This window comes from Vigna angularis, chromosome 2, assembly GCF_016808095.1.
Source record: "Vigna angularis cultivar LongXiaoDou No.4 chromosome 2, ASM1680809v1, whole genome shotgun sequence".
In the NCBI taxonomy this organism is placed as follows: domain Eukaryota; kingdom Viridiplantae; phylum Streptophyta; class Magnoliopsida; order Fabales; family Fabaceae; genus Vigna; species Vigna angularis.
This window is the reverse complement of record NC_068971.1, coordinates 9517155-9536702: the sequence shown is the minus strand read 5'-3', so window position 1 is coordinate 9536702 and position 19548 is coordinate 9517155. Positions and strand designations below refer to the sequence as shown.

General features: G+C 36.3%; 1 protein-coding gene across 1 annotated transcript; it reads left to right on the top strand.

Annotated features, from left to right (window-relative positions):
• Nucleotides 1–7017: 7017 nt before the first annotated feature.
• On the top strand, nucleotides 7018–7508 carry LOC128195248 (uncharacterized). The gene is made up of 2 exons (XM_052872483.1): nucleotides 7018–7206; nucleotides 7293–7508. Exons 1-2 carry the CDS (start codon nucleotides 7018–7020, stop codon nucleotides 7506–7508), a joined length of 405 nt encoding a protein of 134 aa, XP_052728443.1.
• The last annotated feature ends 12040 nt before the right edge of the window (nucleotides 7509–19548 follow it).

Sequence of the window (19548 nt, the reverse complement as noted above, 5' to 3'; positions counted from 1 at the left end):
TTTTTAAATTTGAACGTTAGGGGGGTCATTTTCTGCCTATTTAAACCCATACCATCCCTCATTTTTACCCACTCACTTTACCCATCCCTCTACAACTCAAATTCATTTCATTTTTCACTCAAACTTCCATCATCTTGCTGTCCAAAATTCCTTTCATACTCTCATGGCTGAACCATCAAGAAGAAGAAGAAGAAGAAGCTATGGATCGGAAAGCACACCTCTTGCACGCGGTCCAAATATTCATGGGTGGATTTCCGATGATGGAAAGCATGAAGAATATCTACAAATGTGGAAAGAACGCAAGATTCTTCATCAAAAATTTGTAGATCTCAATTGGTTTACCACACATCAATTTCAATTTTCTCAGCAATTGATTGAGCAAGGTGTCCAGCATCTACTGCAACTTCAAGGGAGTTACTATCCAGATTTGGTAAGAGTATTCTACTACAATCTAAAATCCCAAAATGGTATTATTTACACTCGTGTAAAAGGGATAGATATCATTCTGGATAATGACATTTGGACAAATGTTGCTCATCTTCCCATCTTAGAAAATACCATGCATGTGCCAAATGACTTTGGTGATTTTAACAAAATTTTGGCATATCGCTCTTTCATGCGCAACCCTCAACAACCTCTACCAAATAGGAGATATCTTCTAGTAGGAAATCTTAGAATGGAGGAAAGGGTTCTTCATTATCTTATTGTATGGTTGCTTTGTCCAAGAGGCTCAAACTTAGCACAATGCTTTGAAATCGATCTCATGATCATGTCTGCCATTACTCAAAATATCAAAATCAATTGGGCAGATCTCATCTCCGACACTATTGTCCGGGCAAAGAGGTATGATAGAGGTCATCTTCCATATCCCCTCCTTATTTCCTTAATCTGTGTTTATAAAGGAGTTGATGTTACGGGAGAGAAATCTCTCACCGTCTTAAGAAATCATGAAATTGAGGAATCAGCATTGCATCAAATGGGGTTTATACGACAAGGAAATATGTTTGTCCGTGCTGAAGATGATATTGCACAAGAAGAGGACGCATCAGCTGAAGAAGATGAAGATATTCCTATGCCTCATCCAACAAATGTTGCTGGCCCATCCCATCCTCCACAAGAATATAGTCTAGAAAGTATATCTAGACAAATTGAAGAAATGACCTCTATGAAACAAAGAAGGATGGATGATATGATGGCTTATCACACTCTTCGCTATGATGAAATTAATAATCATCTTAAGGAGATTGATGACAAACTTGCAAAACTCTATGTTCCCGATAGTGATGATGAGTCTTAGGAACCTTATGTTTTTATGTTTTTCTTAGTGTGTGCCCTTTATATTCCTTGTAAGCTTGCCTCTTTGAATTCAATAAAAAGTATGTTGTTTTTCTTATTATTTCTATGCATATATGCTTTTATTAAGGGGGAGTATAATTTCTAATACATTTAGGGGGAGAAATTATACATCACTTTTTTTAATAATGATCAAAAAGGGGGAGAAATATTTAAAGCCTTAAATTTATTTCTAAGTTCACAAACAATTGTTTCTTCCTTAAGTTGTGTTTTAAAATACAGATTATTATCAAAAGCTTTAAATCAAGAAGGTTTTTTGATCATCATCAAAAAGGGGGAGATTGTTAGCAAAATAATGAAGATGAAGTTTTGATGATGTCCAAATCAAGTCAAGAACAACCATGACTCATGAAGAATGATCTTTGAAGACTTGTAATCTTTTGTAATAATTGTATGAACATAGGAAAATTAGTAGTTTCATGTAAGCATTCAAAAGTGATGTAAAAAATAAACCAGAAGCAAAAACTGTGCAGTGCTAATCGATTAACAAGAGGTGTTAATCGATTAGCGTTAATCGATTAACAAAGGGTGTTAATCGATTTTTCCAGAGAGCCATGGAGAAGCCCAACAGTGCAGTGCTAATCGATTAACAGAGGGTGTTAATCGATTAGCGTTAATCGATTAACAAGGGCTGTTAATCGATTAACATAGTGAACGTTTGAAAAACTAGCCGTTTTTAGAGCCGTTGAAGTATCCGTTGGGTTGTTAATCGATTAACCACTGTAGCTAATCGATTAACACTGTCAGAAAAGTTGAAAACGAAAAATGGAGGAGCCTTTGGATGAGTCTATAAATAGACTCTCATTTTATCTCAAGGATAACCTACTACTCTTCCCTTGTGCTCAAATACTTAGAAACTCTTGAGAATTGTGTACTCTTGCTCAGCTAAGGAAACTCTGTCTGTAGAGTTGGTGAAATACTTCTACGGTGATAGAGGAATAGCTGGTTCATCCTTGGTGCATCTAAGGAAGTGTTTGGAAGAGGAATTCATCCTTCGTGAACTATTCGGAGGAAGTGTTTCATCCTTTGTGAAGATTCAAAGGAGGTGTTGTTTCATCTCTTGTGGCATCAAGAGAGGTGTTTTTCTAAACTCTTACAAATTGTATCTGTGTGATTGTAGTTTGTAATAGTTTTGTGATTAGTGAAGTGTTTATCTTGTTTTGAGATAAGCGACTGGACGTAGGATTGGTAAGATCCGAACCAGGATAAAATCATCTGTGCAAATTTCTCTCAACCTTACTCTATTTTATTGTCTTTATTATCTGCTAAGTAAGTTTAATTGAGTAGAAATTTTTAAGGCACACGTTTTTAGTAAGAACCAATTCACCCCCCTCTTGGTTTGTTATTCCACGCTAACCATTCCGCTGCAGCCGCTCTAACAAACTTCACCCCTCTTCTTCTTCTGCTCTACGTGGCGACGGAGTCGGAGGCGCCGCGGCTGGCGGAGCCGGTGAGCGCGGGCGTCGTTTCGAATGGCGCGTGCAAGAAGCGGAAGGTATCGCGGTCGTGGCGGTCGCACCTATACGTTTGCGACTGGCCGGGGTGCGTGCACAAGGAGGAGAAGAGGAAGTACCTCCTCTTTAGAGGCGTTTTCAAGAACTTCAAACGCACTAGGGTTTGGAGAACCATTCACGACGGCAACAAGAGGAAGCTGGATCTGCCCTACGCCTTCTGCGCCTGCAAATTCACCTGGGATCTCCACTCTGCCTTCTGCCTCCGCTGTGTGTTCGGCTTTCACGACGACGGAGAGCCTGTGGTAAGAGCCTATGTTTGTGAGAACGGACATGTCTCCGGTGCTTGGACCGATGTTCCCATGTACACTTGATTCATTCATTCTCACAACAATTCTCTGTTTCAAATCTCGTTTAGACTTTCTGTACTGCATTTTTATTTTCACCAATGTATCTTTCTATCTGTCATTTTCATTTTGGAGTTTCTTGCTGCTATAAACACACAAGTGATTCAGCTTCATTCAGATCACGACATTCCATTATTTTAAGCGCTTACATGTCAGATTGCAAATCTTTGCTTGCGAAGTTTCCATCACCATGTTTCTTTCCCCTTCACGGTTTTCTTTTTCTTTTTATCATCGCTCAAGCTTCTTCTTTCTGTGCTACGTGGATTGCAGAGGCAAATTATTCACTTCAATATTCTTGTTTGTGGAAGATGGAAGGAAGAGAGAGAAGGGGAGAAAAAGTGAGAAACACTTCAAAAAAAAAATCGTGTGTCAGTCAACCGTTAGCCACGTCAGCACATTTTTAACGGTGTTAGTTTTCGAGGACTAAAAACAAAGTTTCGAAAAGAATGAGGACCAAATTGTACCTTATTTTGAAAGAGTGACGAAAACCAGAAACGGCCAATAGTTTAGGGACTAAAAACATATTTAACCCTTTTTTTTATTGTTGTTGTTTTAACTTTTGGTTTATCGTATTTTAAACATGTTGAAGCTCAAAGTTTTCCCTACAGAATTTCTGGTTGTACTTTTAGACACTGTTTAGATACGGATATATGATTTAAGTTGTATTAATTTTGATTGTTAAATGATATTTTTTTAAGATAGTTTTGGTTGTTTGATGTATAGTTGAATGTAAGAACTTGAATGTTTGGTTTTGGTTGTTTATTGTTTTAGATTAGTTTATTAGTTCTAAAAACATGTCATATTATGTGTTTTAGTGGTCTATTTGTCCTCTTTATTCTAAGAACTTGAGTTTTTAGGAGTTAAAATTAAAGAAAGTAAGATTTTAATTGTGTTTGAGATTGGTGTCTTCCATGTGATGAGTGTCTGATATTGATAGAGTACTTTTCTTAAGTTAGAGGTTTTATTATGCTTTTCTGGAAAGTAGATATTATGTTTACAGTCAATTTTGGTTTTGATTATGATTTTATAGATTTTGAGTGATTATACACTTCTACATCCATAACATACTTAAATTTAGGTATATAAATTTGTTTCAAGCATTCACATTGCATAAAACATAGTTTTAGTGCGCTTAGGTCTATTGTGAATATATATAAGTTTTAGTTTCCATTGCATAAAACATAGTTTAAATTCACTTAGGCATATTGTGAATATATGAGTTTTAGTTTCATTGTATATATTTTATACATGTATGAACTCTATTATTCTAGTTTAAAATAGACAATTATATGTTATGAGTGCCTTCAACATTCATTTACGAGCATATGCTATATATGTGCATTTTGAACTCAAGTTCCAAAATTCTCATTGGACAATGAGCACTTGCATTCAATGAGAGTTTGTGTAACTTGATTTCAAAATACACATAGCACATACTCAGGAACGAATGTTAATTACATTGCAGAGAGATCTTTATGGATATGGAGATTTATGCCCTCTTTTGGTAGTTGGTAATATACTCAAGATTAAAAGATTTAAACCATAAGTTACTCTTTCTATACTCTATTGGAAGAAGGTGAGATTGAGCTAATTGGAGCTTAACACGAGTTAAACTACTATACTTTTTTTATTGGAAAACATTTAATTAAGTACACACACTGTGAACTTGAAATGTCAATCATATTGGGTTTAAGATGTTAAAATGTCCAATTCTTTCATGATTGATAAGTGCTCATTTTACCTATAATTCACATACAATTTAACACTTATCTTGATTGGTTATATTGCAAATACTAAGATTTTATTACTTCCTTTTATCTATTATTCAATAAAAGCATTTGGATATGAAAATGATGGCAAACTAATACATTTTTCCAATGAATTTCTATAGATTTAGAAGAAATAAAGCATAATAACTTGAGTCCCAAAGTCACAGCCTAGTGATAATGCTAATTCTTACCATTATCTAAGCATCATTTTAGTAGCAAAATCAACTCTTCTTTAGCTTATTACTTGCTTAAATCCTCTCTTTTATTTAGTTTTAGTATTTATCTATATTTTGAGCTACATTACGTAAATAATACTCTAATCCCTTGTTTTTTGATCTATTTCGATGTTAGGAAGATCCTCCATTACATTGAAGAGCCTCGGTGATCTAGGAAGTCATTGATTTAAAAGTCTTTTTCGCTTAAGCGAGAATAATTTAGCTTAAGCGAGAATGACTATCTTCTCCAAGAAGAATTCTCGCTTAAGCGAGAATAATTTAGCTTAAGCGAGAATTCGGGCAGTATATTTACTCACGAGGTAGAAAGAAAAAAGGGTCTTTGGTTCTTTGGAGGTGCGATTTCACGTCTGGAGCTCATGGAGGGCGCGAGGAGCTTGTGGGAACATCTCCTCCTCTTCCTTTGGGTCTCCTTCTTCTTCCATCTTCCATGTTTGTAAGCTTTAGGGTTCTCCATGGAAATGGAGAACCAGATTCATCTTGTTTGGGTTAGATGTAGCCTATGAACTCTTGTGTAATGAATGATTGTTTCGTATTTATAAATGCCTTTTCTATCTATTACTAGTATTTTTGTTTCCGATCTTAAAGCTTGCATGTAATGGGGACATTCATGACTTGATTTTGGGGTTTCATTGAGCCAGGGATGGGATATGAAATCTTGAACTGCAACAAGAGTCCTTGTGGGTCATGGAGCCAGGGATGGGATATGATTCACATGTTGTCTTAGATCCTAGTTCTTAATGCGGGTTTGCTTGTTAGATTGTCCAAGGGATTGGAGTTTGATAAGAAAAACCTAGGCTCTTTCACCTAAGGGATTAGGGCTAGAGTGTTTTAGTGGATTGACTTTAGTAAATTGATAGAGAGGAGATGAAATTGGTTATACACAAGAGTGCATTGGTGAAAACTAACCTTAACAATGTCATTTCATACCATTTCTAGTCTTTAACATTTCCAAGTGCCTTCAATACCAAAGTCCAACCTTGTAATTACTTGTGAATTTATCTTTTTGCACATATTTTTAAATGATGAGTTGTTCTTGAGTCTAGATGAGTTGTTAATCGCACAATTTTCTAGTATTACGAGTCTCTTGGGAAAACGATACGTGGTCTTACCACGGTTTATTACTTGAACGATTTGGTGCACTTGCCAAAGAGTTTAACAAGTTTTTGGCGTCGTTGCCAGGGACTCGTGTCAATACTAGACTTTTATGAGGTTTTTAACTTATGTAGACTTGATTTTGTATATAGAACTAACTCTTTTGTTGTAAATAGATTTTCACTTTTATTTGGGCTAATTTGTGGCTTTAGCCTAGTTGTGTCTAAGTGTATGCAGGGAGATGTTCACATAAGGAGGACTACAGCCTCAAAAGCATCATGAAGACCCTAAGATTGAAGGAATTATAGGACACAAGGAGACAACTATGTTGAGCATCACAAGCTGCCCCAAATTCTTCCTCCCTTGAAGATGCTCCAAGTGCTAAGTAAAAGATAGGCTTAATACCTCTTTTTGTCCCTCTTTAGAAGGGAATTGTTCAATGTCGTCCTACCTTTTTCAAAAAGTTCAATATGGTCCCACGTTGTGAAAAAAGTGTCCAATTTAATCCTTTTTGGTCACGGCGTTAAATATTTAACGATCCTGCTGACAGAGTGGACTGATGTGTGCAACGTGGCTTTTTACCTTGGTAACGTGGCAGTGACAGTGTTTGTCATTAACTGACAACATGGCAGTGGGCAGTGCAGTGATTAAAATTGTGAGCGTTAGGGTTTGGTTTGGGTAATTCCAAATCGCGATTTGAGGATTGAGAATGGGTTCCCAAGGGTGTTCTTCGTTTTCGAAAAGCTGGGCCAAAGGATCTTCTGGTTCGTCCCATGGTGGTGCTTGTAGGGGAGGTGGGTTAATCCCTACTTGTTACTGTGGTGATATTGCAGTAATGAAAGTGGCCAAAACTACGAAGAATGCTGGGAGAAATTTTTGGGGTTGTCCTCATTACAAGGTTTGAAGTATACCCTTCTCAGTTAATGTTTTGTTTAGTTGATTTGATGGATTTGTTCATACATTCCCTAACATGGTGAATAACAGGGTGGATCTTCAATTGGGAACTGCTGTAACTTTTTCAAGTGGTGTTGTGAAGACAACGTGGATGAAAAAGATTGCACAATTCTGAAGAGAATAAGTGAGCTGGAAAATGCAGTGAAGGATTTGCAGAAAATCCAGAAAATGATGAAGTTGTTAGTTGTAGCTTTGTGTATGTGTATTGTGGTTGACCTTGTAATTTTGAAGTTGTGGTTAGGTTGATTTAGTTAGATCGTGAATTTGGGTGTTTGTTATAAGTTGGCTTAATACCTGTTATGTATTTGGATGCTTGAAAAAGGTACGTTGACAATGCGAAGGTGTTTTGGTTGGTGTAACATCAGTTATGCAATGCAATGTAGAAAATGTTCGAATCAGTCCCCCATTTGGTTTAAAAATGTTGGAACAGGTCAACCCAATAATGCATATGACTGAGGACTAATGGCACATATTACAAATCTAAATACAAGCTTTGACCAAAACATGATGAAAGCACTTTGATTCATTAAATAAAGGCCGTACAAGTTTGTCACCAAAGTACATGATATTGAATACATATAACCTCCAATTCATCTAAAAAGACAATACATGTCTGTTACCAAAATAAAGACAGTACAGTACATAATAAACCAATTCATCTATCTATCTATCTTTTCTTCTGACTCTGAATTTTGGTGGACGGGATGATTGGGAAGTTGGAGGTGGCTGGGTTGGTTGTGTTGTTTCTGGTGACTGGGTTGTTTGTGTTGGCTGGGTTGGTTCTGGTGGCTGGGTTGGTTCTGGTGGCTGGGTTGGTTCTGGTGGCTGGGTTGCTTCTGGTGGGTGGTTTGCTTCTGCTGGTTGGGGCCGTAAAGGGCATTTATTCCTGTTGTGCTTTGTCTGACGACAAATGGTACACTTTTTCCTATGCCCTCCAACACGCATTTGAGTGTCGTCCTTAGTTAACTCCCATGCCTCCAACTTGCGTTTTTTCTTTGGCCTCCCAGGCATCTTCCTTATCAGTGGTGGTAGAACATCATTGAAATTTGTGGTTTGCCATAGTTGGGGACCATTGAGTGAAAAAATTATGGAGGCATATACCTCTTCATATGTGGATCTTCTGAAGCAAGTGGGTATAAAATTTTCTAGATGAACATTACAGTAATTCATTGCTGCAATTGCATGACAGCATGGGATGCCACTGATCATCCACTTTCTGCAGCTACAGTCTTTAGTGTCCAGATCCACTGTGAACTTGTTCCCAACAGATGAAGTGTGCCTAACCTCAAAAATCTTTCGTGCAGCCCAGCTGAAAGAAATAAAGCACATCAATGAACGTAAATAACAAAATGTATATAAATTGTGGTGATAAGATTACCTTGGCAGCCAAAATCTAGACAAATTACATTCTTTCTGAAAGCTTCAGTGATGTTGTTATCAAGGGTATCACACATTGGTTGAGCTGTGAAGCGAGACCTTGACCAAAACCTGTTGAAAAAAAATAATTCTCAAATGGGTTACAATGCATCTGTGACAGTAACGTGTATATAATGGGTTACCTTGGGGGAATGGCTATGAGGTATTTATATGCTTCAACATTGACTTCTTTAATTTTCAGCATTTCTCTCTCCCAAGCCTGGGGATATGTGGTGGTTGCAGCACTCCACATCAGATTTTTTAATACCTGCCCACCAAACCTTTTCCTAAAGTTTGCATAGAGGTGCCTTACACAGTATCTTTGTTCTGCCCGAGGCAAAAGCTCTTGGATAGCTAAGACTAACCCCTGCACAATAAAATGTAGTAATAAAACCATATCCTATACAACATCATTAACTAAAAATGAAAATAAGCTGCACATTATACCTTCTGCTGGTCTGACATCCATGTGCACCCTCCACATACTTGACTGCCCCCGAGGTCTTCAATTAACAATTGCAAAAACCATGTCCAGCTGTCTTTGTTCTCCACTTCTACTACTGCATAGGCAAGGGGTACCATTTGGTCGTTTGGGTCCCTACCAACAGCAGTCAGCAGCTCCCCCTTGTAAACACCTTTCAAAAAACATCCGTCTAAACATATAATGGGCCTACAACTTATGAAACTATCTTTACAAGCTTTGAGACAAACATACATTCTTTGAAAGATTGAGTCACCATTATGAGAGTCAACTTTAAGTTGCACTGTTGACCCTGGATTACACCTCAACAGCTCATGTCCATAGTCGTACACCCTTTTATATTGTTCTATGAAATCTCCTTCAACCTGTGTTGTGGCAATTAACTTTGCCCTTCTTGCCTTGGATATTGAAACATTTGTATTCCATTTTCTTAATGCTTTAGAACGAATATCATTCACCTTTAAACTAGGATTCTCAACTATAGATCTATCTATTTCCTTACTTAACCACTTAGCATTCATCAGTTTAATATTATGTTGTCTACTACAACTATGAGTATCAATTATCTTCCTCAATTGCCAAATTTTTCGTGACGGCAAATAACCACAATAAGCTAGCCATGGGCACTTTCCTTGGCCACCCATGCATGTCACCCTCACCCTACGATTATCATTTTTGATAAATTTTAGATCCCTCCCAGCATGAACAGCATACCTTCTAATAGCATCCTTAAACTCTTCCCTGTCAGTAAAAATAGTGCCCACTTCCCACTTGTAATCTGCCATGGACTTCTGCTTTGCATACTTTGAGAAAGAACCTACATCTATTGTATCATCATTGTCATCCTCCTCACTTGCACTATTTTCAGGAGTTAAAAGCTTATCAGACTCCCAATCATCATCTGACAAACCCCTACATTGTGGGGTTTCTTTTTCACTGTCTTCATCATCCACGTATTCATCACCACTCAGATCATCCATTCCTGCTGCATCATCACTGTTCACTTCCACTTCTTCTTCACTTTCGACCTCAATTTCAGCCTCAGTATCCACTTCTAATGCTTCTTCACTTACATCCTCAACTTCATCCTCATTTTCAACCTCCACTGCAACCTCATCATCTTCTGCATCCTCATGCTGAACATCCTCATTATACACCGAATCCTCCTTCTCAACCTCCAATGCATCGTCATGCTCAACATCCAACCAGTCCTCATTGTCAACATCCAATAAATCGTTATTGTGAACCTCCAATCCTTCACTTACATTCTCAACATCCCGTGCATCCTCATTCTCAACATCCACTGCATACTCATTCTCAACCTCCATTGCACCCTCCACTACGTCTTCCATTCCTTCTTCACCACCCTCAACATGTGCTTCTCCTCCTACGCCACTATCCTCACCACTCTCTGCATGCCCTTCACATAGCAAATGAATCTCATTCTCATCATTTTCTAAGATAGTTGCTTCGTCCACCCCATGCACAACATACAGGTTCACTTCCCCTAAATACTTAGCCACATTAATCATGTTCATAACTCCTTTATCATTCTCAACCTTATGTAGAACATGTTGGACACTGTAATATAATTCTTCTACGTGCATGTATCCCATATGGTTAAGTGAACCTAATACTCCAAAATAACACCATTTATCGGGGTCTACGTCCCAATTAACTATCTCTCCGCCTATATAATTAAAGGGGACTTCTTTGATCAAGGTCCCACCTTGGTGGACCACTACCCGAAACATGTCATCAGACATCCCTACCCGAACCCTGCAAATGCAAACGGGGGACCACTAATTTCAGTTAAAATAAGACCTATGGGACCACTATCATGCATATAAAGAAGACAACTTTTCACAGAAAACAATTTCACCCATAGTTAAACCCCCCTCAAACGCGACAACAATGAAAACATTTTCGAAAAAAGACAACAATGAAAACATTTTCGAAAAACCTCTAACCTGATTTGATTTGCGGAATTGGATTTCCTCTGCAAATTTCACCTTCAAGATCACTTAATTTGGATTTCAAGGTCCTCCAAAGTGCTTATCCCCAAATCGCGATTTGGAATTACCCAAACCAAACCCTAACGCTCACAATTTTAATCACTGCACTGCCCACTGCCACGTTCTCAGTAACTGTCACTGCCACGTTACCAAGGTAAAAAGCCACGTTGCACACATCAGTCCACTCTGTCAGCAGGATCGTTAAATATTTAACGCCATGACCAAAAAGGATTAAATTGGACACTTTTTTCACAACGTGGGACCTTATTGAACTTTTTGAAAAAGGTAGGACGACATTGAACAATTCCCTTCTAAAGAGGGACAAAAAGAGGTATTAAGCCTAAAAGATAAACAAGAAAGGGAGAAGAAAAAGAGAAAGACTAGTCACCACCACCCTTTTATGAGAGGCAAGGAACTCAAGCCTAGCAAGCCAAAGTTGATCAAGAGGATTGAGTGTTTTAAGATTTCAAGGTAGTGGAAGGGCAAAAATGAAGATTCTTATACTATGAGAATTGATTTGGTGACTAGAAAGTGATTCAAGAAGAGTTGGTGAAAGGAGCACACCAACAACAACATTTGCACTTCATTGAGTAAATCGTCAAGCTAATGACGTTAAACAAGCGCTTTTGGGAGGCAACCCAATTTTCTTACCTTTTTTACTTGTGTTTATTTTTTTTTAGTGTCATGTGCTTGTATGTGTTTCAATTTTAATTAGTGACTTGTCTTATGCATGTTTGTATTTTATTGCATGTTTGTGATTTTTGAGTTGTAATGTTGTTTTTGTGGTTTGTATAAGTATATTATGTTATTTGTAGCTTGGTTTGTGCGTAAGTGCATTGAATGAAGGTATGGAACCAAAAATCACAAATTAAATGGCCAATCTCGCAAGAATCTGCATTATTTTCGCCTAGGCTAAACTTTCTCGCTTGGGCGAGATATGCAGAAAATTGAAAAAATAAGTTTTGCTGATATTTTCGCTTAAGCTAAAACTAAGTCGCTTGGGCGAGATTTAGACTGAAAATTGGGGTACCCACTGGAACAAGTTCGCTTAAGCGAAAATATGGTAGCTTGGGCGAAAATTTCTACTGCAAATCTAGCTTAAGTGAAATAATTTTAGCTTAAGCGAAAAATGTTTAGCTTAAGCGAAAAAGTTTTAGCTTAAGCTAAAATCTGATATGGTGCCCCCAATACTGGTTCTGCACATTTGTTTTTGTTGATTGATTTTGAGTTTTCTCTTGCTTTGCACTCTTTCACACACTTCTTTTGATGTGTTTTTAAACCTTTTTGTGTTGTTGTACCTTTGGGAAGCTTAATTTTAAGACTTCCCTCTATGTTCATGTACTTTTGTCTTTGTTTGTTTTGACTTTCATTGTTTTGTTTCTTTGCTTTCTTTTGCACATTTCTTTTAGTATGTTTTTGGACCTTTCTCTTCAATTGTTGACTATGAGATACTAATTTTACTTTGAGCTTTCTTGTTACAGGATAAGATCTTCCTTAGGAATTAAAGAGTTCAAAACCACCATTGGTCAACCTTTGAGGCATGTCTGAGCTGAGAAACATATGACTTGAAGATTTTGCTGCTCGTGCAGCATGGCTTGGGGGCCAGGCCCCTATTGATGGGGGAGGTGGAGCAGTTGTGGAGTATGAGCTACTAGAGGAGGAAGATGTTACATATGAAAATTGAAGCTAGTGTTCTACACTGTTGGAGCTGTAAAGAGTCCATTTTGATCGGTTTTTTAGTTTTAATTTTCAGTTCTTATTTACTTTCAGTTTTTGTGTTTTTGATTTCTTTTTGACTTGCCTAGTGGATAGTTCTTTTGCAATTGGTTTGGTGATTCGAGTGAATCATATGTTATGCTTGAATTGAATACAAATCTTTTGTGCTTGCTCTTTATCTATGAAAATTTCTTTGAAAATTTAATTGAGATTATGTGGTTAAGTTTGTTGAATAGAGGTTGTGGTTGCTTGTATATGTTTAGATGGATGCTTGGTTTTAATTGTGATCAATATTCTTGGCATGATGTTTATCAAACTTTGGAACCTTGAGTAAACCTGTGAGATGTTGTGTCCAGAGTTTATTGTTGAGTGCTATCCCTTTGAAATCACAGTTGATTTTGCCTGAGTTTCTCTATTTGAACTATTTGCTTGCTTGTTACAAATGATCAAGGCCATCTTGTTCTTCAACCTCTTCTACATTTTTGAGCCTAAAAGCCAATGCAAAACACTTGAACCTTGAAGAAAAACTTTCTCACCCCTGGAACCTTAAGCTTATTGAAAAATCCTTAACCTCCTTACCTTGAGTTGAGATGAACATATATGTTAGGATAAGGAGAATGGTTTAAGTTTGGGGGAGTTTTTGAAATAAGGGAGCATTGAGAAAATAGCAAAATGAGTCAAAAAGAAAGAAAAAGAAGAAAGAAGAAGAAGAGAAAGAAAAATGAATTCATTGAAAAATAATTGGGAAATAAGTTGAGAAGTGGTTTATCCAATTGTGAAGCAAAGAGAGAGACTAATGCTATATCATGAAGTAAATTGTTTTATCTCTTAGCTCAAGGTGCTTTGTTGTCCAGAAAAACTAATTTTTCTTCTTAGCCCAGCCAAATTACAAGCCTTAAAAAGTCCTTGTGATGCTAGCTTGCTTGTGAATGTGTTTGATATTGTGAAACGAACGACAAATTTAATTTGTATAACACTGTGATAGTTGAGAGTTAGACACACATCCATATACACCATTGTGCTTGAGTGAAACACTTTCCTTGGTGAAGGATGGTTTCATGCATTCAATGAAAACATCTTGCCACGATTGTTGATCTATCAATTACATCTATCTTGTGATTTTAAATTGTGAGCACCATGATTGAAGTTTAGCTTGCTAAGGCCATTTTATCTCTTGAATGTAATTTCCGAGTTGAGCAACCATGATTGATTTTGTTTATTTGATTGAAATTGTGCTTGAGTTGCTAGACTGTCGTGATTGAATCGTTTACTACGTGAAGTACTTTTGCTTGAGGACAAGCAAAGTTGTAAGTTTGGGGGAGTTTGATAATGCTAATTCTTACCATTATCTAAGCATCATTTTAGAAGCAAAATCAACTCTTCTTTAGCTTATTACTTGCTTAAATCCTCTCTTTTATTTAGTTTTAGTATTTATCTATATTTTGAGCTACATTACGTAAATAATACTCTAATCCCTTGTTTTTTGATCTATTTCGATGTTAGGAAGATCCTCCATTACATTGAAGAGCCTCGGTGATCCAGGAAGTCATTGATTTAAAAGTCATTTTTCGCTTAAGCAAGAATAATTTAGCTTAAGCGAGAATGACTATCTTCTCCAAGAAGAATTCTCGCTTAAGCGAGAATAATTTAGCTTAAGCGAGAATAATTTAGCTTAAGCGAGAATTCGGGCAGTATATTTACTCACGAGGCAGAAAAAAAAAAGGGTCTTTAGTTCTTTGGAGGTGCGATTTCACGTCTGGAGCTCATGGAGGGCGCGAGGAGCTTGTGGGAACATCTCCTCCTCTTCCTTTGGGTCTCCTTCTTCTTCCATCTTCCATGTTTGTAAGCTTTAGGGTTCTCCATGGAAATGGAGAACCAGATTCATCTTGTTAGGGTTAGATGTAGCCTATGAACTCTTGTGTAATGAATGATTGTTTCGTATTTATAAATGTCTTTTCTATCTATTACTAGTATTTTTGTTTCCGATCTTAAAGCTTGCATGTAATGGGGACGTTCATGACTTGATTTTGGGGTTTCATTGAGCCAGGGATGGGATATGAAATCTTGAACTGCAACAAGAGTCCTTGTGGGTTATTGAGCCAGGGATGGGATATGATTCACATGTTGTCTTAGATCCTAGTTCTTAATGCGGGTTTGCTTGTTAGATTGTCCAAGGGATTGGAGTTTGATAAGAAAAACCTAGGCTCTTTCACCTAAGGGATTAGGGCTAGAGTGTTTTAGTGGATTGACTTTAGTAAATTGATAGAGAGGAGATGAAATTGGTTATACACAAGAGTGCATTGGTGAAAACTAACCTTAACAATGTCATTTCATACCATTTCTAGTCTTTAACATTTCCAAGTGCCTTCAATACCAAAGTCCAACCTTGTAATTACTTGTGAATTTATCTTTTTGCACATATTCTTAAATGATGAGTTGTTCTTGAGTCTAGATGAGTTGTTAATCGCACAATTTTCTAGTATTACGAGTCTCTTGGGAAAACGATACCTGGTCTTACCACGGTTTATTACTTGAACGATTTGGTGCACTTGCCAAAGAGTTTAACACCTAGGCACACAAAGGCAATTTCAAGAAGATTCAAATTTTGCTTTCGTAATACCTCAAGTAGAGAAAATGACGCCTAAGCCATACAAATAAAACTTCACCATGAAGCAATCTGAAGCATGAAGTTCTAGAGCTCAATTAGGGAGAAAACCTACAATTGAAGAAAGCTTCATGATTGAACAACAAGAACAAAGTCTAAGCTACAAGGAAACCCTCCATGGAAGGAAAGCTCACAAGATTGGCCACCATGTTTGGAGCCACAACCAACCTCCAATTTTCTATAAATTAAGGGGTACACCCCTCTCCTTTAAGATCCAAATTCTTAGTCTCTCTTTAGACTCCCTCTCTCTTCACTTGTAATGTTTTCTTAGGATTTAAAGAAGACATGGGGAATCAACAACAACTCTTAGTATTGGATGTTCGGATCATCATGAGTTGCTAAACTTCCTACTATTGAGATTAGATATAACTCTTTGAACTTATGTATTAGTATTGTTTTACTACTTTATTCAAGTGTTCTTTCATATGTTAATGATTCAATTTGCTTTTCGTGTGTGATGAACTAATTAGTCATTCGTTGCTTATATAACTTGAGTTAGGCAAAAGCTTATTCATCTTATAGATCCAATTGAGTAATCTAAGGCTGTTAGGCGAGATATGTAAGACCCGAGAAAAATGTAGTAATTATGAAAGAAAGTGATTTTGAGGCTTTAGGATTATTGTTTTGGTATTTGGGTTTAATGTTTAGATGTTGCTTAGAATTTTAATTGCCATGTTAATTATTTAATGTTATTATTGATAAAGTGCAACACATGATTGATATGTTATTAAATTGGTGATTTATGTGTGTGATATTACCAATATGATGTTGATTTATTGGTAGGAAGGGGGTTTAGGATTGAATGGGTGTGAGTTCAATTTTAGGGAGAATGGAAGTTAAGGGAAACCTTTGTTTTATTTGTATTTTACTTAGGGGCAAAATGGTCCTTTAACTTTATTTAATTGGTGTAAAAATTAAATAAGGGGGTGTAGGAAGTAAAAATGTGAGTTAAAAAAATAAAATAAAAGGTAGATAGTGGAACATGAGATAGAAGGAGAATATAGATTTAGATAGATTTGGTTTTTAAAATATATTATTATAAGTGAGAAAATATTAGAGATAAAGTTGGGTTGATTTATAAACATTAAGATATAGAGAAAGAGGTGGTATTTATGTTTAGAAATCCTAGAAACTCTAAATCAAAGAGAGAGGCATAAGAAAGAGACGTTGGGAGAGAAGAGAAAGAGCAGCAGAAACCCTTAGTGCAAAGGAAGATTTGTGGTGTTTTGGAGTTGTAGTTAAAGCCCTAATATTTGTCAAGGTATGAAGAAACTTACCTTTGCTTGTTTTCTTGTTTGTTTGTATGATGAATAGGGTTTGCTCTTGATTATTATGAAAGGTAATGTTGTTTTGGTACATGTATGAGAATATGTTGTAAAGGATGATAGGATTATATCATGTTTGTGTTGGGTTTTCCCTATGAATTTATATATGATTTTGTTGGATTATCCCATAATAGGGTTTGATGCTAAAGGGAACAAAGTTATGATAATTGGAAGTTTTTCATGAAAATATATGTTATAAAGATGATATGATGATCATATGTAGAAAATTGGGTTTGTTGGGTTGTAATTTGCATAATGATGAGTTTTTAATGATTCAAGTGATGTAATGTATGTATTAGAGTTTGTTCATAAGAGTATGTGAGGCTTGAATGCATGCATGATGTATTGGGTGTGTTTCCTCGTGGTTTAGGGTAATGTATGTGTGTTTTGAACACTTGAATTATGTCCATGATGTGTTTTGATTCGGCAATAGTCAATTATCATTAGTCATAATAGATTATCTGCGCATTGGTTTTGAGTATGATTTCGAGAATAATCGATTATCTGGGATGGTAATCGATTATCCTTTCATAAGGGATGAATTATGGTAATTGGTTGTGAAAAACAACTGAGATAATACATTATCTTAAGTGATAATCAATTATAAAAGGGTATTTTGGTATAAATGTGATCGTTTCGGGAAAAACCGATTATTACTTACGATAATCGATTATCCCAGTATATTTTTATTAGAAAAGTGCGTTTTGGTGAAGAATGGATGTGAACCAAGCTTAAGGAGCTGTAGAACATGATGATAATCAGAGAATAAGGTTAAGGGTTATGTTTAGGTTCATATTTGACTTGTGTTTAAGGTTGAAGCATAAGTGAGTGTTGGGGTGTACCTGAGTATGTGGTTGATGAGCATGAGAGTGATGGATATGTCTACTAGCTATACCTAATAAATTCTGGTTTTATCTGCGGATAAGTACTTCCTTTTGCCTTGTGTGCATAAGAAGGGTTGTTCAGGTATTGAACCTTCCTTGTATAGGTAATGGTGTTTTTCTTGTCCTTGTGTGGAAACATTACATGTTCCTTAGCTAGATTGTGAAACTGCTTGAGCATATATGTAGGGGAAGATACAAATTGGTTTATAGGAGCCGCTACAGACGAGTGAGGTAAGGTACAACCGTGAGACTAACTCTTTCCACTATTGTGTTCATGGTACGATGATGCTCATGGTTTTATTCATGATTGTGATAGACATGATGGTGATGTATCTATAATGATGATCATCGTATGAGAGATGCTCCAGGTGATGCTATGTTGATAGTGGTGTTACTATAATGGTTATAGTAAGTAGTTAACATAGGTGCTAATGAGTGGATAAACTAATGATCTATGTGTGATATGATAGTAATGACATCAAGGTGTTAAAGAAAAATCGTTTATACCCTTAATTGCTTTGAAGTTTAATTAAATAACATTAAAACGAGATAATAATTAGAAAACAACTCAGGGTGAAAACACAAGACTTAGAGCCTAAATCACAAACGCACAAAACCTAGAACCAGAATCCTCAGCATAGAAATACTTAGGAAAACACTTAGGTTCTTAGGACATAGAAAAACATCTAGGTCAAAACACCCAGATGCATGGCTAAACGATATTGTGCCTAAAGCGTCTAAGAGAGATTGAGTTAAACGCTCAATGCTTATAATATCTAGAATATGTATTCAACTTCTCTCGAAAACAAAATAGGTCAAGACAATGTCTCTGACAAAACATATTAAAAGACATAATTATTAAAATATGAAAGAAATCATAAGTAAGCTAAACGTTGTCTGTCTAAAAAGAGACAAAAGCTAAAGAAACATTTACTTGACTAAACGATTCCATGAACATAACAAGTACCTCATCTTATGATGAAGAATATATATACGCCTGATATCTTCAGAAAAGAACTCATTTGTAAAATGCTACCTAACAGTAGAAATTCAAAAATCACTTTTATTGTTTTGAGCAATCATTAAATGATATTAAATGCTCAACATTCAAAAACAACAAAAGTGATAAGAAAAGACGTATGTGTTGCATACACAATTTACTATAATCTTGCAGATAAGCTATTCTACACGCATCCATAGTGCTATAGATCAAATATCAAAAAGTGAACGTTAGAGACAAAGGAGATATTCACAGAATGTTCCTCACTTGAAGCAAAGTCTACGAAGACCGTACAACCTACTTCAAGCAAAGGACTAAAAAAGCATGTCTGCTCTAACAAGTTGACTTACCCAACGGCTGTTGTGCAAAGAAGAAAGAGAAAGCACGAGAGTCAAGGCTACAAGCTCATTCTAACAAACAAATATCCATGAAGACTATAAATAGAAGATCTCTCAAGAAGAAAATCAAGAGAATAACATAGTGAACAAAAGCTTACAACAAAATATTCATCCTGAGAAGCAAAAGAGAAAGAGCTCAAGAAAAAGAAGATATCTGAGCTAAATAGAAGACAAGAGAAAAAGATAAAGAGATACTCTCGCACTTCATTGTCATATTGTTTACTATAGTAAGAGAGAAGAGAGAAATGCCTACGAATATTTAGAATTCGTTGTATTGTAATCAAATTCTCTCTTTGAGAAATATAGTCTAAACAACTTGTACGCAATCATTGATTGCAATTCTAAAGAGAATTAAAATACTTACAACCAAACTCTGTTTGAGTTGA

Coding starts and splice junctions, on each gene's coding strand:
- LOC128195248 (XM_052872483.1), top strand. CDS start 7,018: ATGGGTTCCCAAGGGTGTTCTTCGTTTTCGAAAAGCTGGGCCAAAGGA. Junction 7,207..7,292: donor GGGGTTGTCCTCATTACAAG/GTTTGAAGTATA, acceptor GGTGAATAACAG/GGTGGATCTTCAATTGGGAA.